The sequence below is a fragment of the Lissotriton vulgaris genome, chromosome 6, assembly GCF_964263255.1.
Source record: "Lissotriton vulgaris chromosome 6, aLisVul1.2, whole genome shotgun sequence".
Taxonomy (NCBI): Eukaryota; Metazoa; Chordata; class Amphibia; order Caudata; family Salamandridae; genus Lissotriton; species Lissotriton vulgaris.
In genome coordinates, this window is record NC_141694.1 from 1,694,475,929 (window position 1) to 1,694,492,866 (window position 16,938).

General features: G+C 41.1%; 1 protein-coding gene across 1 annotated transcript in view; it reads right to left on the bottom strand.

Annotated features, from left to right (window-relative positions):
- USH2A (usherin) overlaps nucleotides 1-16,938 on the bottom strand; it is a 2,319,650-nt gene that overhangs the window by 1,452,225 nt on the left and 850,487 nt on the right. The window contains exons 23-24 of the mRNA XM_086925936.1: nucleotides 16,257-16,412; nucleotides 3,062-3,220 (exon numbers count right to left, since the gene is read on the bottom strand). Of these exons, the coding sequence (XP_086782062.1) occupies nucleotides 3,062-3,220; nucleotides 16,257-16,412 (315 nt within the window). The remainder of the gene's footprint in view (nucleotides 1-3,061; nucleotides 3,221-16,256; nucleotides 16,413-16,938) is intronic.

Genomic DNA, 16,938 nt, shown 5'->3' on the forward strand with positions numbered 1-16,938 from the left:
GCTGATAAAATAAAACTCACTGGTGAGCAGTCCAAAATATAAGCTAACATCCCAGCACTAGTAACAGTTCATGCACCAGACAGACAGCGATAACCTGAATTAAGCAATAAGTAGGAAGTTTCCAGCCTGTATGCTAATGTATGTTCATGGGTTGGGAAGAGTCCGGATTCAAGCTATTCAGTGGATCACCCATTACCAATTGACCTCGCCCCTTCAGAGAAACCAGGATTCAATCACTCCCTTGATACTGTGTGACCAGCATTACTGGGAGTCATTCTATACAACAAACCGAAAGCAATCCCGGAAGCTTTGCCTTTGACTCACACCCCTCTCCACACCCAGATATAAACTCGGTTTTACTAGATGTACTTTTTTTTTTTTTTGTAAACAAGATTCAGACCTGGTACATTGGCAGGCAGCTGTCTGCATCTGTGGAATATATTTTCAACTTCGAACATATCAAATGCGAGGAGGGAGGAAACTCGTAAATAAATGTATAAATGAAAGGGAACAAGGGGGATGTTAATAAATATAGGCAGCTATTAAAATAATCTGTGTACTAATGTAAAAAAAAAAAACAATATTGGTGTCAATAATATAAAAAAAACCATGTTGCTACTATGATAAAATATGAAGAGCTTAAGGAATATTCGAAAACATTGGCAATTGGCATATTATGAAAGTCATTATTTTCCCAAAAACGCATGATGGAGATGATTAGGTGGACCAAACAGACACGCATTTCGAGAAATCAAAATTGAAACCCACAGGGCTTTGTAGAGGTATGCTACCTGGTGTCCTGTTCTATTTAGGTTGGTAGCATACTGCAGTATTGAAGGTGTTTGTTTGTTGAGGTCTGCCTTGCTAATCGCTACTTTGACCTTAAGGAAGTTGTATAGCTCAATGCTGTCTAGTTTAACGACATAACAGGCACCCCACTCCAGCTCGAGTTTCACAGCTTAGCCACAGGCTTTATGACCCAAACAATCAAATCCAGAGAGGAAAAGGACCTGATTGACCTACTATTGACAGCAGCGGTCAAGACAGTACTGAACAACTGAAAAGATACGGGGAAAGCCTCTTTCAAATCCTGGTTCAACTGGGTCACCTTTCTAAGGGGGGCAGATACCATAACGGCCAACCACACACCGAAAACACATACAAAGTGCGAAATGTGGCACTCTCTGGACAACTACCTGTCCTCGCACAAGCCGCCGTAAACATCGTAGCGAGCGAAGCTCCTGCAGGAGTCATAATCCGGCCTAGAATAGTAACGCATGCCCTCCAGAACCACAACCAACTAAACTCTCCCTATACCTCCCACCTTTTGCTCCTTCTCTTTCTCTTTTCCTGCCACTGTGGGGGTGGACAAATCAATGGCCGCAAAAGGGACAATCTCGCTGGCCACACGAATGTATAAACAGCCCGACCGCAGATGCGGGGAGGGCAGGGAAACCGGGGCAGAGAGCCGAGATGTAACCCACAAGATGACACGAACAACAGGACGCAATGCCAAGACTAAGCAGCCAGTCAGAAATGCCAAAGTGAATGTTATGTTATGTGATATTGTTACCTCTGTGCCCCCCCCCCCCCCCGGGGGCGTCTTTTTTCTGAATCTCATCTATTGCTACCCATATAAGTGTAATGCACCGTGTATATATAATTTCAATAAAAAATTTACTGAAATCAAAAAAAAAATTGAAACCCACAAAATGATAAATATGTTTAATATTTCTTTCAGGACAGCACCACACAATGTACAAACCAGTATAGTTCTTGCACAACAGTACAAAAAGCTTTATGCCTTGACTATTCAAAAACAAAATAGTTTTAACCCCTTCGATGCTGGTGACGGAACCGCTCCATCACCAGCCTCAGGTGGGTTGTACTTGTGACGAACCGGTTCCGTCACGGCCCGTTCGCCGCGCTTGCGCAGCTTAAGCGGGCGGGGCCATGACGGGACCGCTCCGTCACAAGCACAGCCCACCAGAGGCTCGTGATGGAGCGGTTCTGTCACGAGTACGGGAGCACCGCGGGGCCCCCCCTCCCCACTAGCGCTGCGGCGGAATAGCTGCCGCAGTGAAGGAGTTAAATACCTTGTTCTTTAAAGTGGTCATGAAACGCCTCAATTCTTTGCAATAGCCTTATAATCAGGGCCACTTGAATAATGTGGCAGGGGAGGGCCAATTTATGTGGCTGGGTGCAGTAAATTATGCGGCAAGAAAAGGCAAATTATGCTGCGTAATGCAGCACATTTTCTGATAGTATTACTTCATTATTTTCAATCAATCAATCAGGACATTTGTTAACCGCATCGCTGCGGTGGCTTTTCCCGCTGTGTGCGGCAAATTTGAAAAAGCTGCGTTACATGACGAGCTCAGCTCGTCATCCGCACACGACCACCGTGGCTGATGAAGAGCTGAGCTCGTCATCAGCAGCGAAGAGGTTAAGCGCGCTACATACCTGTGCAATTGTTAACACTGTCTGGGCATGGGTGCACCTTATTAGTACCATTTAGCATACATATAGAGAAATAAACAACAGAGAGGTAACCAGTCCTGCTTTGCAAAGGGCCTTCCACTGTGTGGCAACACATCACTGAGTTTCTAGAAACATTTGAACCATTTGAGCTAGAAACAACATTTATTTTGTTAACATCTGCAGACTATGTAGCAGAAGATGGATTATGTGGCAAATGCGGGATAATCTGTAATTATGCGAAAATTGCTGCGGCTGCACAATTGAATAGTTCCAGTGGTAATGCTTATAATGTATAGCCGGCGTTAGTTTACCCCATATATATTTGTTGTACACACCGTGAACCTATCTACGAAGCAGTGGAGTGCTGTACAACAGTAGATAAGTGATGAGGGACACATCAAAGTGGGAAAAGATCAATGAGATAGGCCATGGTGGTAGAAGTGAATATGTGTGAGAGTAGGAAAGAGCAAGGCAGGAATCACCAATGTCTGAGAGAACCTGGTACATGGTTGAGGTCTGAGATAAGGTCAACCATATTAGAGGTTATAACATTAATATTAGCATGATATTCAAGATTTACCTTCATCAATGTAGAAAAGACCTGTCAGGTACACTGCATATGTTAGGAGTCCATTTGGTTTGTCAGGGGCTTGCCATTTTACTTGAATTGTCCTCGAATTCACACTTGCCACAGAAATGGCCACTTGTCCCTCTGGTGCAGACTCCAAAGTTCGAGCCTCTTGCTGAAAATTAACCAACATTAAAATAGACATCAGCAAGGTTCATCGTCGCCATGATCAGGTAAAATCCAAAAAGCAAATGCATTGGGTTCAGCTTTCCTGTACATCCTCTTGTTTCAAAGGTTCCACACTTAATACCTGTAGATATAAATAATATGCTCATGTTTGAGGGATTTTGATATAGGAAACAGGGAAAATTGTCATGAAAAATATGAGTAATCCGTTGCCAGTGTTTTGCATACAGTGTTTTCAACAATGTATCTTCTAGAGACAAAGAAATAAGCATTTATGAAAATTATTTTCCAAATTGTTGCAAATAAACAAAGTCTAGTGTCAGTTGGAGCATGGGCTGAGCAGCAGGGAGCCTCCTCCTTGTGGAGCTTACTACAGAGCTCATCATAGAAGCTATCCTGAAATCTAAGCTAAGAACCAATGAACACCTTTCTTTACCTGTAATAAACCATCTTATGGAACTTACAATTTGGCTACTGATATTCCTTTCACTACAACACTAAAGTTTCTGTTTTTGAATATTTTTACAAATATATGTACCAAACGGTTGTAGTCATAAGCATCTCAATACTAACAATGCTCCACCCACATTACTGGAGTAGGGTACAGTCACTTGGTGTTCCTGACCAGGGGTATGTTCATCCACCTGTTGCAGACAATGCCTTCGCCTAGACAACTTATTCAAAAAAGAATGCCATGCAGAGGCGAATACTCTTCACATACTGCTACTATGTCACGTTCTTAACACCTTGAGGTGCACTCAGGAGACATCCACTTAGACACAAGATCACCACCACTGCAACCACCAGAACCACCAACTGCTGCTCACAAGGCCTTTGTCTACAAAGCAAATTCTTTAACTAATGCAATACAGGGGCAAATCATGTTACATTCTTTGCACAGTGAGGTGCTCTCATGACACATCCATTCTGACAAATGATGACTTCCACCAAGGCAAGCACACTTTATAGTAACTACCACCACCCATTATATTTTATTAGAACCCCTCTATTAGTCTTATAATAAGGTCCAACAATTCCTATAATACGCTGAATAAGTAGTGAAGCCTGTGCATAGCATATCCTTTTTACATCTACTGTGAGCTTACATAAGACTTTGTTACTTGATCATTTCAGAAAAGAGAAGGGAAACTGTCAGACTCACCCGCTGTACTCTATTCTCCCAAAGATTGCCTGGGTACAGAGATTGTATGTGGAAAAGGAGCAGCAATTTGCTGGTGCTAAACAGCAGCCTCTGTACATGAGGCATATGAAAATCAGAAACACTAAGTGCCTGATTACGAGTTTGGAGGACGGGTTACTCCATCACAAACGTGACGGATATCCCGTCCACCATATTTCGAGTTCCATTATATCCAATGAATATAATGGAACTTGCAATATGGCGGATGGGATATCCGTCATGTTTGTGATGGAATAGCCCGTCCTCCGAACGCGCAATCAAGCCCTAAGTGTACATCATGTTTTTATAAGCTTGTCAATCTGTGGAGTGACAAGATGAGCAAGGGAAAAGGCATGCAGACTCAAGGTTCAGCCTTTAAAGGATTTCCACTACAACAACAGAATTTATAGAGTATGGGTCATCAATATTGCCAGGGAAAATCTAGCAAGCCAGCGATTCCTTCACCATACAGATGATCATGCAAAGTCTTACTCCTCATCTTCATTCTCTCCTGATAACGCACATGGGATTACTGCTTACCACAACAGGTCATTTCTGATCCCGGGCAATGATTTGGTAAAATATGTTTACAGATAAGTTTTATACGAATTAGGTTTGTATATGAGAAAATAACTCGGTTTCCACATTACTTCCATCTCTGCGGATGGTTTTCTGAGGTTTTTGGACATTGCCATCAAGTCCAAGGTCTAAAATTAATTTATATGTAGATGTAATGGCTAGCATCAACTGTGGAGTAATTACGACACTGTACCTATCGGTGTTTGGGCCCTCAGGTAATCGCTGTGGCGCTCTTTCAAAAAGTTTTTTCTACATAACTAAAATACAGTATGCCCCAAACAGTATTTGCCTCTATCACTAAAACAAAAGAGCAACTGATAAGCTATGACTGAACTATCTGAAGTTCTTTTCTACACTCAATTTTACATTTTTAATAATCTTCTTTAATACTCTAAGTATGCGTGTTGTCATGGCACCCAAACTGGATTCAGAAACAAGGATTCCCATGATATATTAATCCTATTCATGATAGAAATAGTTGAAGGGAACTGAAGTTAAGTTCATGGTGATCAGGATTGATAGACATTAGGTAGTTGATTTTGACAAGCTGACAATTACAATTTAGTCGTATAGTACATATGAAAGAACAGTTACGCGCTTCTTTATTAATACAAAAACGGGGTCGCTTCTCAGCCCGAAGCGTAGAAACAGATACCATGACCGCTATTTACTTTTTTTTCTAGAAACAGTGAATAGGATTATTATATCATGGGAATCCTTGTTTATGAATCCAGTTTGGGTGCCATGACAACACGCATACTTTGAGTATTCAATCCTGAGACTCAGCTCCTGTCTAAACATGATCATGCATAGATCTACCAAACTTAATGCCCCACATTTTTGTCCCCAGAATAACGCTGATTCATTCTGCGCCATGAAATAAATTGGAGCTCACATATATCAGATTAAAGCCTATATGCCTGTGTTAGTTCAAGGCTCTTCTTCATTGAGTGCTGTTAAACTATCTGTGAGTATGGTATTCAGTATTCACTTCAACTTCGCCTTACTCCTATATTCTTGATAACCTACCGAGCACTGATGTGCCTCCCCCTTCTTCTTTTTGAATGTGCAGTGTCGCATAATTTCGGTTATCGGTAGTAAGTTAGCCCCATCATATATTATTCACGGTATACACCTGTTACAACGCGACTTTTACAACTACCTACCATTACAACGCAACTTTTACAACGCATACCATTACAACGCATTGCGCTGGGGGCGCTCTAGGATAGGGAATAAGTTTAATTTACTATCCAACACCTTCCGTAGTGTCCACGGGGACTGGAGTTGGAATAGTAAATTATACTTACCACTATCCAGCACCTCTAAGCGCTATGCGTTGTAATGGTATGCGTTGTAATGGTCGCGTTGTAATGGTAGGTAGTTGTAATGGTATGCGTTGTAACATCATACATCCATTATTCACTGTTGACCGAACAGTATTTTACTGAGGTGAACTTCCTTGCCATATCCTTGAAGTTGCACACCCTGTAATTACTTTGTACTATGATTAATATTAACTCCATCTACTCTGTAGGTTGCTCCTCCTTTGGTCCTAAGGAACTAATCACCCTCTTCGAGTGTTTGGGGTCGAAATGTCAATTCTACTTACAACTTGGACCTGGACTCATACAACTAACCGAGAAGCAGAGCAGCTATCATGCATTCATGGCATCAAACTACTTGGGTTGTTTAGTCAGCTTTGATACTTTGTTAGTCAGGTCCCATTCATCCTTGTAATATATTGTAAATATTTTTTATGTAATACCACATTCCCATACCTCCATGAGCACTATATTGAGCACCTTATTCACCTTGTCACTTTGAAGCAAAAATGTAAATTGTGAACGTGTGATAAATTGATTAATTCACAACATAAGCTTTTTAGGATAATCAAGTTAACCTGATCATTGTTCAATTTAATAATCGTGGGGTGTCTTTTAACCTTGTGTTTCGCCGCAAGAAAGTTCATCAGTGAGTTGGACAAATTGTTGTACATACTAATATTGGTCCAGGTCCAGCTGGTTACTGTGTATTCCCTATTGTTATGTAATAGTTGATGAGACATGTGTGGGGAATCTGGATCCGAAGAGGAGCTCAACAATGGTCAGCTGCTGAAATCGGGCTCCCTGTGCGGTTGTCGACAAAGGCGGGAAAGCTCAGAGCAGTCAAAGTCCAAAGTCTGTGCCCAGAAAAGCCTTAAGGTGATGGGATAATTTCAGTGTTGGTCCCATTGAAGCCCTATATGTTTGGACTTACAATCCTTTCTAGATGTCAGACCTCCTTCAGCTGGGAAAACCAGCAGGCTGAGGCCGACCAACGGCATCAACAGCTGCATTCCCAGTCTCCCAAGGCCTTCCAGGCAGAACGTTGGTAAAACGGTTCTAATCCCCACTTCTTGCAGTTTAGGAAGAGAGAAGGAGTACACTTTTAACAACAGCTAAGGGTCCAGGATTTGAAGGACACCACTTGGGGGTTAGGACTAACTTTAGTATAGGCCAGTAACAGGGTCCTAGGCAGGTCCAGATGGTGCAGTCAGCTGGGCAGTTATAGGCAAAGGACCTCAAGAGCACGTTGTGTCCCTTTTAGTCAAACAAAAGGTCAGCCAACTGACCCTTGGAGTCCTGGGTTAAAGGCAAGCAGGGCAGTCCTTCTTCTGACTCTTCACAGATCCAGGAGTATTCTAAGGAGATGTCTTGGGGATCTATGTTTATGCCCATTGGCAGTCTGTGGGTGGAGGGCAAGCCTTTGTCCACCTCCTAAACCAGTTGTGGCCAGTTCCTCTACCCACACTGCATTTGTTGCATCCTGACTAGGGAGACTCAGGGAAGACAGGCCTAAGTGTGAGCTTTAACTGCCAGTGACACTGTAAGTATCCTTTGAAAATCAGGAAGGGGCTGGGCACAATCTCCTAGCACATCCTGCCAAGGGAGTAGTCCCCCTCCACACTTCCAGGGCCCTTGGTTCACTGTTTGGGAACAATACACATCTCAACAGGGGGAGCTATCAGAGGTCAGATGATGAATGGACACTGGCAGGAAAGCCATTTAGTTTTAGGCAGGAAAATTGAAACTTTCCAAAATAATAATATAAAATCCAATTTGCCCATTAGTTGGATTTTAAATTATTATTAAAATGAATCCCTGAACCATTATCCTATCGTTTTGTAAACCTAATCTAGCACTTATTAAAAGGTAATAGTGTAAACCAGTGTTAACCAATAGCACAGTATTTTACTGAGGTGAGCTTCCTTGCCATATCCTTGAAGTTGCACAACCTGTAATCACTTTGTGCTATGATTAATATTAACTCCACCTACTCTGTAGGTTGCTCCTCCTTTGGTCCTGATGAAGACCCTGTTGTAAGGAACTAAACACCCTCTTCGAGTGTTTGGGGTCAAAATGTCAATTCTACTTACAACTTGTACTTGTACTCATACAACTAACACAGAAGCAGAGCAGCTATCATGAAGAGCCAGCTTTGCCACAGTGAAAAACAGTGAAAAATGACTTTGAAGGTTTTTAATGCCAGGGCACTTTAAACAATAAAAGTACATCCCTTCCTAAGGAACATGTAAGGCCTACCTTTGGGGCGACTTGCAAGTATTTAAAAGGAAGATTTAGGCCTGGCAAATGTTACTAGTAGTGCTACTATAGTGGGTGGTGCAATGAGTCCTGCAGCCCACGATTAGCATTGTATTTGCAGGTCTGGGGTACAGGTGGCACCATATGCTAGAGATGTCCAAGCGAATTGAAGGTGCCAATCAGCTGCATACCAAATTCACCATTTTGAAAAGGAGAGTGCAAGCACTTTACCCCAGGTCAGCATCTGTAAAGTGCACAGCGTTCTACAGACAATAAAAAGAGAGTTCAATAAAAAGGCAAAGAATCTCATGTGACCATGAAGTAAGGGCACATTTCCAAAAGGTAGCTGCAAAAAGAAACTTAATATCCATCAGTATAATATCTTTGAAAATGCCTACATCTGAAAAAATGCACTGATCTGTCGAAAGTTCGAATTCCTGCAAACTGAACTAGCCTGACATCCTTCGGAGGTCAGTCAATAGGGTGCAATTGAGTATTTGAAAATTGTGTTATTTACAATGCATACAAACTGCAAACATGTGGAGTTGATGGCTGCATAAAAAGATTATTTTTGTGATTATTAGCAATAATGCTAATAGTAGTAATATTGCTATGATTAGAGAGTTTGTAGTATTGTTTTTAAGCTATTTATTTGTTGCACCACTCCCCAAAAACAATGAGAATATGAATGGGAGTTGGCCAAACACTATGTACCTACACTTGTGAGCAGTTTTAAACTAGAATGCATTGATACAATTCTTTTCTTTAACAAATACAATGACATCTATGATAACTTGTCTTTTTCTGAGATCAAATGACAGGTGCCTTCCGCCATCCACTGAACACTGGATCATGCAGGAAGATTGAGGTTCCTGAGGTATCCATTTCTTAGTTTTTGTCAATCAATAAAACACATTAAATAAAAGAACAGCAACCGAAATAGCTGGTGCTGTAACATCAGTTCACATCTGGGACATCTCAGGCCTGTTCAGGAGTATTCATAGCTTCAGAGCTTTCTCTGTTGGGTTCTCAATGTAACTGAGACAGAAATCATTCAGCAATCAGGCAAGGCACTAACAACTCCTTCCTGCAAAGTGACAGTTGGAAGACTATCCTGACAAGTGCAAACTTTTTTGTGTGGATTTAAAAAGAAAACCTATATACAACCTATGTGGGTAAAATGCCATGGTGAAGTTTTGAAGGTTATATTTAAGGAAGGCTGTTTGAGGAGTAATAGTAGGGATAGTACGGTTTCACATTGCTTTATCCTGACAAAATCATATTATTCCCACAAAATACGGAAATCTGATGCAGATCTAAAATCAAGTTGCAGTAAAATCTCTTTATAAAAATGCGACAGATTGCAAAAAAAAATATGTAACTCTTAATTCAGGCAGTAGGCACAGTAACATGCACTTGCAGCAGTGGGAAGTCAAATTAAAATTATAGGTTTATCGAGAAGTCTCTACCAACCCATCAGGGAAAAATCCCCGCTGTTTTTCTGCCATAGGTCTGTGGATCTTTGACGTAGGTGGGAATTAATTAGGAGCTGTATGTCATAATATCAACATCATCACAATGTCTATTCTAATCTGTAGTCAATGATGAGAGTTTAATATGGTTTTAAAGGTTTTATCAATTATCTTTTATTAGCTCATCTATATTAGGGTCCGTATATAAATTCAACAATCTCAATCATTATTTTCATCAATATAATCAATAACTGATTCCATCAATATAATCAATAATTGAAAAAAATATATTAAGCGTGTTCCAGAAAGGAAAGAATCCCTATTCTAGGAATGGGGAATAGGAAGGTGTCAGTCAGAAACCAATGAAGAATCTCCAGTTCGAGAAAGAGTCAAATAAAAGTATAAAGCTTCAGTACCAAAGGTAAAATAAGAGAGATTCCAGAAACTCAGTGGAGTCTCAATGCAACATGAATCAAGACAATGATGGAATCATGGCAAACTAAAGAGGCTCTGATAATGGGTTGACTCAAGTACCACACACTAATATAGACTTCACAATCTGAACTTTTGTGACATGTTTCATCTTCTTTCTTCCCTTAGCCAATCAGCTTTCAATGTCTTCATGGAAACTTAGTAGTAACAAGTTGAGGTTCACGGAGGTTGCTTTCTCATCCAAGTTGGGTTTCCCACGTTAAACTACATTTCTGATATTGTAATATCAGATCTTTAAACAACAGTTTATGTAGAATTTGAAATATCTATATAACAAAAAAACAAGCATTTAGTATGATATCAGTTCATATTCTCTAAAGAATGCATCTGCTTGTGAGAACTTTTCATTACCTCACAAAAATATCTTCTAAATATTTGTTAACAGTGGTCTTTGTGTCAGTAGACACATTTCGCAAAATTCGATGAAAGCATTGTTGGGGCATATGTATGTAGCCCATTTCTTGTTTTGAACGTGAAAAAACCTTTTGGGATGTTTCATTCCAAAAGGCCCTCGCAAAATAGGGAATCTCAAAATTTGTGATTCCTTATTTTGCGAAAGCATCTAAGGAATCGCAAATTGTGATTCCTTAAATGCGATGTAAAAAGCTCACAAGTTGTGCGATTTCTCTTTAAGAAATCGCAAATTATCACCAACTTCAAGTTGGTGGTAATTTGCGATTTCTTTGAAAAATGCACTGTTTTGCATTTTTCAAAGTGCCATGTAGCGCACATACATGCCCTTAGGGCAAGTATCTGTTCCACATATGCACGGATTCACATTTCAGGGGTGCAACAGGGGTTTGACACTCTGGCACCCTTGAAATTGCATTCTCAATTTGCGATTCTCTAATTGAGAATCGCAAATTGAGAATGTCTTCCCATTCATTCCTATGGGCCTCCAGGCCCACAGGAATGAATGGGGAGCTTAATTGCGATTAAGGAATATGTAGGGTTCGCAAAATGATTTGCAAATCCTACATACATAGCTTTTTGCAATTCTCAAATAGCGATTCTCAAAAAATCGCTATTTGAGAATTGCAAACGTATCCTTTGATACATATGCCCCTATGTTACTTATGATTTCATTGAAAAATATGCTTATGGAAAGGTTAGGAAATAACATTATAATTCAAGTCAGCAGTTTTGGAACATTCTGTACATTATTGTGAAAGATGCATCAATTTGTTAATTTTATAAAAATGCTCTGACACACTGTTCTTAAAAGAAGTGGGTCAGCACAAAGGGCCATATGTACAAACACATTTTCCCATAAACACAGAATGGGTAAAACCCTATGACACATCTGGCCCAAAGCTGCATCTGGATGGTTCCATTCATCTTTTCCCTGATGCATGCAATGGAAGCTACTGTGTGAACTCAGTATGAGGCCGGGTCCCCCGGCTTTTGCATCAACGTGGTGGGTAAAGTTGTGGACTACCTTTTGAGTCATACAGTCCTCAATAGCCTCCTAAAACATCACTGACAAGCACTGTCAGTGCACAGTCGTGGAGCAGTTTCCACAGTACATGTTTCAGCACATGTCTAGTTCAGGGGAGACTGCAGTTGAAGGTCCTTTCTAGGGATGTATGACGTTACAACTCATGCTTTTACCAAGCATGCTGTTACAACGCCAGTTTTACAATGCAAACCTTTACAACGCATAGCGCTTTGGGGTGCTGGATAGTGAATAGTTTAATTTACTATTCCAACTCCAGTCCCCGTGGACACTAGGGAAGGTGTTGGATAGTAAATTAAATCTATTCCCTATCCTAGAGTGCCCCCCATTGCAATGCGTTGTAATGGTTTTCGTTGTAAAACCTGCGTTGTAATAGCACTGCGTTGTAAAAGTTTCGTTGTAAAGGATGTTTCCCCCTTTCTAGCCAACAGTGGACGTCCCACTTTCATGGAGCACACTCTGTAGACCACTTTTCGAGTAGTGCAGGGATTGCACTCCACTAAAGAGCATTGATACCTGTAACAGATGTTCTATAGAGAGTAAGTATCTGTAGCAGACAGCCCCCGTGGAGGATGAGCCCGAGTGGCACAGGTATCTTAGAGGGCTGTCTACTAAAACGCCATTGCTGGGTGCATTAACACAACTAGAAACGAGTTTGTACAACAGTGATCTGCCAGGAGATACTCATGGACATCACAGCTGTGACCCCGGGCTTGCCCCTTGCGATCCCTGGCACTGCCTTTGCAACCCCTGGCCTCAGAGGTGTCAGAATCAGTGCCAGTAACATTGGGGCAGCTCGTTCATATGGAGGTCGGTTGGGGGCTCCAATTTCCTTGTTTTCGGTTAGCTTTTTTATTACACTATAGTGAATAATATATCATTCACTACTAGTGTAATACAAAAAAAGTACAATTAGCTGGAATGTCACCCTATCAGGCAACTGAGGTAGGTAAAATATGCTTATAAATGTATGTTGTGTGCATGCTTGTGCTTATGTAAAAGAGAGTGTGTGCTTGAGTGAATGTGTATGTATGGGTAAGCATGTGTGTGTGAGTGAAAGTAAAGGTTAAATGGCATATCACCACCCCTGGAATTTTAGTGAATTGATGTCCATGGACATATTATGCAACCAATACTTGGTTTGTGCATAAGTAAACGTGGCAGCTAACTGAAGCTATGCTAGTAACTTATTTTTAGTTTCCGAGTCAACAAGAAATAGTCATTTCTCAATATTTACAGAATGTCATATGATTGAGCTTCCTTGTCAGCTCGAATTTCATTGGTGTCAAACCCATTGGGGTCAACTAATAACCACATCTCAACGTATATATTTGGCCTGAGAATCTTTTTTAATTGAAATATACATTTGGCTTAGTTTGTAAACAAATAGATAAACAGGTGAAGGGCCTATAGTTTCTCTTAAGAATCCATCATCAGTGCTGCTGAATGCCAGTGTGGCCAAATACCAAGGCTCACTAGTTCTGAATGTACCTAATTTTTTCCCTCTCCTTGCACCACACACTCTTGCAAGTTCATTTTCTTCCCTGCTTTCTCCATTTCTCACTGTTTTCCTATCTGTTCACCTTTTCTGCCTACCTCCCTCTGCCTCGCAATCAAAGGCTGATTGGGGAAAAATAGGTCTTGTTCCTCAAAAGTGAGTTGCACGCCAACAATACAAAATAAACATTGACAGCAACAAATATATTGATATAAGTAATGAGATTTCAACATTACTGTAAAGAGCTTATGATGTTCAAGCCTCTCATTTTGAAAAAGTATATCTGACACTACTAGTACACAAGAACATTAATTTATATGATGAACAGTCCCATTTTTATGGTTGTGTCATACATACAACAAGTAAGAATTTGGGGAAGGGATCAATACAGATGTGGAAAGGCTATAGGACCTCTCACTCCACCGTTTACACCCTTGCTCACGTAAAATGATACAGTAATCTCATCAATATGTGGCTGCAGAAGTGGTAGAACCTTAGGACAATACTTTCTACATACCTTGAGATAACTGTCTCCATAGCACCTTGAGATGGTTCTATCAACTACCTGCCCAATAAAGCATTATTGGTGGACATGACCCATTTACTTTGCACACAGCCACTCCTTGCCTCTCCTTGGGTCTGATTCGTGAAACCATATTTGATTGGAAATAAAAAATTGTGACCACAAAAGTGCGGTTTATGGTAGTAAAACCCAAATGCAGATTTACTAAATCATAATTTAGGTCATTTCCTGACTGTAAATCCCACAGCCACTGAAAATTCATCAAGCTTTATTGAGTATAGTAAATATGAGGATGAAGTGGAGGGCCGTCCCAGGGGTCAACAAAACAGTTAAAATCTTGTAGAGCTTTAAATGCTAAAAAAGCAGTTTTGCGCTTGGGTCACCAGCACAGGAAAATCTTTGTTTATGAGCTGCTGAGGAAAGCAGAGCAGACGATGACAATCCCTACACTCCTATTTATGGATTTCTACACTTAAGTCTGAAAGTTGCATAGGCAAAGAGCAGCCAACTCCCTCAACCCACCGAAATGCAATTGCAGCTGAGATGGCAACATTGAGTAATGAGACAGAGTCAGCCATAGAGGAGACTGCCCAGCAGCCTCATTTTATTTGAAAGTGGTACTAAGGATGTTGTTCTGGAGGAGTTGTTATTGGAATGTTATGTTCAAAAGCAGTGCCCCTCAGATTGTGCAACAGAGAAACAATAGTTTCCTTCCAGAGATTGCTGAAGAGTTATGAAATGTTTTGAGTACAACTGGGAAAAAACTTGACAGGATTTGGATTCCATATTTTGCATCTATGCATTCAGTTTGCGAATACTGATTTATTTAAGTTTGTATTTGCATATACACATGTTGGACCTGACACCATGGATTGGTTTCCCCCAAACCTTTTGCCTTCCACCATCCTGTTTTTGCTGACTTCATTTTTGCTGGCTTTAGGACTCGGCACACTTTACCACCACTGACCAGTCCTAAAGTGTTTGTACTCTCTCCCTTGAAGCTAGTAACATTCGCACTTTTAATTTACTTGTAAGTCCCCAGTAGGGTGGTACTACCTGTATCCAGGTCCGGTAAATCAAATGCCACTAGTGAGCGTGCAGCACAGATTGTGCCACCTACTTAAGTAGCCCTTCCAGCCCAATGCCCAACCCAGTGCTTAAATTTGCAGGAAGATGGAGTATGTTAATCACACATTTGTATTCAATACTGCATGGTTCAAGCTTCATAGAAGTAATTATTGCTGGGAGACATCTCCTGTAGGTGCTGCACCCGGCCCTCTCCCTCTCTGTCCCCATCCCAGGCTCCCTCCCCTGGTTCTGAACTTCCTGCCCTCCCTAAATGTTATCCGGAGTAGTGTGAATCAGGCTCATGTGCAGTCCCTGTCACCCTTAGTTTATAGTGCACTCAGTCCCCAGTACAGCTGCGGCCACTGCAGGTAAGAGCAGTGTAGCCGGGTTGGGGGTTCGAGAGACGACCATGAGGGCAAATTAATTATTTATTTAATTTTCCCTCGCTGTCGTCTCTCGAAATCCCCCCCTCCCACCCGGCCTCACCACCCCACCGCTCTTACCTGCAGAAGCCATAGCTGCCCCAATGTTACTCATTTCTGGGATGCAGGAGTTTTCTAAGGGACTTTTGAGGACCGCTGTGCACTTCCGCAGTGCTCCTATGTACTCGAAGGAGCTGCGGTGCACCAGTGGTATTTAGTGCTTTTTCTCAGCACCAGGCACATGGTCGAGTTCAGCAGCCATCATTTCGCATTGGCAGTGAGTGGCCTCAATGTGGACGTACTCCCATCACTGTCTCAGCCGGTTGCCTGTTTAGTAGACGTGCTGGACGGCTAACAGAGTTTCCAATATCCCAGGCCCTATGCAAGCTAGAGTTAAAACACAATACAATGAATGGGAACTGGTTCTGCTGGTACTGATGCTGCTAAAAGTCACAGATTTGTCAGACTGTCCCGGACACAGTGGGAGGAATTCACGGGAACAGGCCTAGAAGCCGGTCCCTGCATAAAGAAGCACTAGAGACAGGAACCAAACTGACTGCTGGAGCTACATTACTATGTCTTGCATGCTTTACAAATACCCCACAGGTGACAAGTATGCACATCTGTAATGTGCCAATGCATGTTGTTTAGGATGTTGGGAGAAACAGGCAGAAACCATCCCTGTACCAGCTGGCACTTTAGTAAAGAGATAAATAGCTCATGCAGTAAGGCAGCATTGGGATGTACTCACCAAAGGACCCATTGCGCAACCTTTAGATGTGCATGCCTGGACTCTGAATGAGTGTAGGCTCCAAGGAGTCAGGCCACGCACATAATAGTGACGTTCGGTGGAGTTCTGCATCAGAAAGCCATTCATATACAGTCCATAGTTAGTTATGATGCCTGTAAAACAAACATGATTTAACATTTCACACAGGAGAAATGCAAACCCATATTCGAAGAAAAAACTGAATTTTAGTTTGGCTTTTGTTGAATCCTGCATTTAGTTAGATTGAAGTAACTTACAACATTATAACTGAAACAAAACCAACACCATGAAATGTGTTGAATGGTTTAAATACCAGATCGGATAAAGTAGCTATTTTGATTGTTAAATTGTATTACTTTTTGGGAAGCACACAGAACCCGAATTAAATCATGGAGCATAAGATGCTAGGACGAACTTAAATGTTGCTTTAAGAATAAATAATATAAACACCTAAATATAATTTTCGTTCAATTTAATCAAATTCCGGTGAATGTAATGTCAGAATACAAATTATATGTGCATTTCTTTCATAATACCTACTGATAAAAAGAGAATTCAGAGCATTCGTAGTGATATGAATACATTAAATGCTCAATTTCCATACCTTATACCAACCCACTTGTAAGCATGAAAAATCTCCATAAATGTCATTTCCATGCC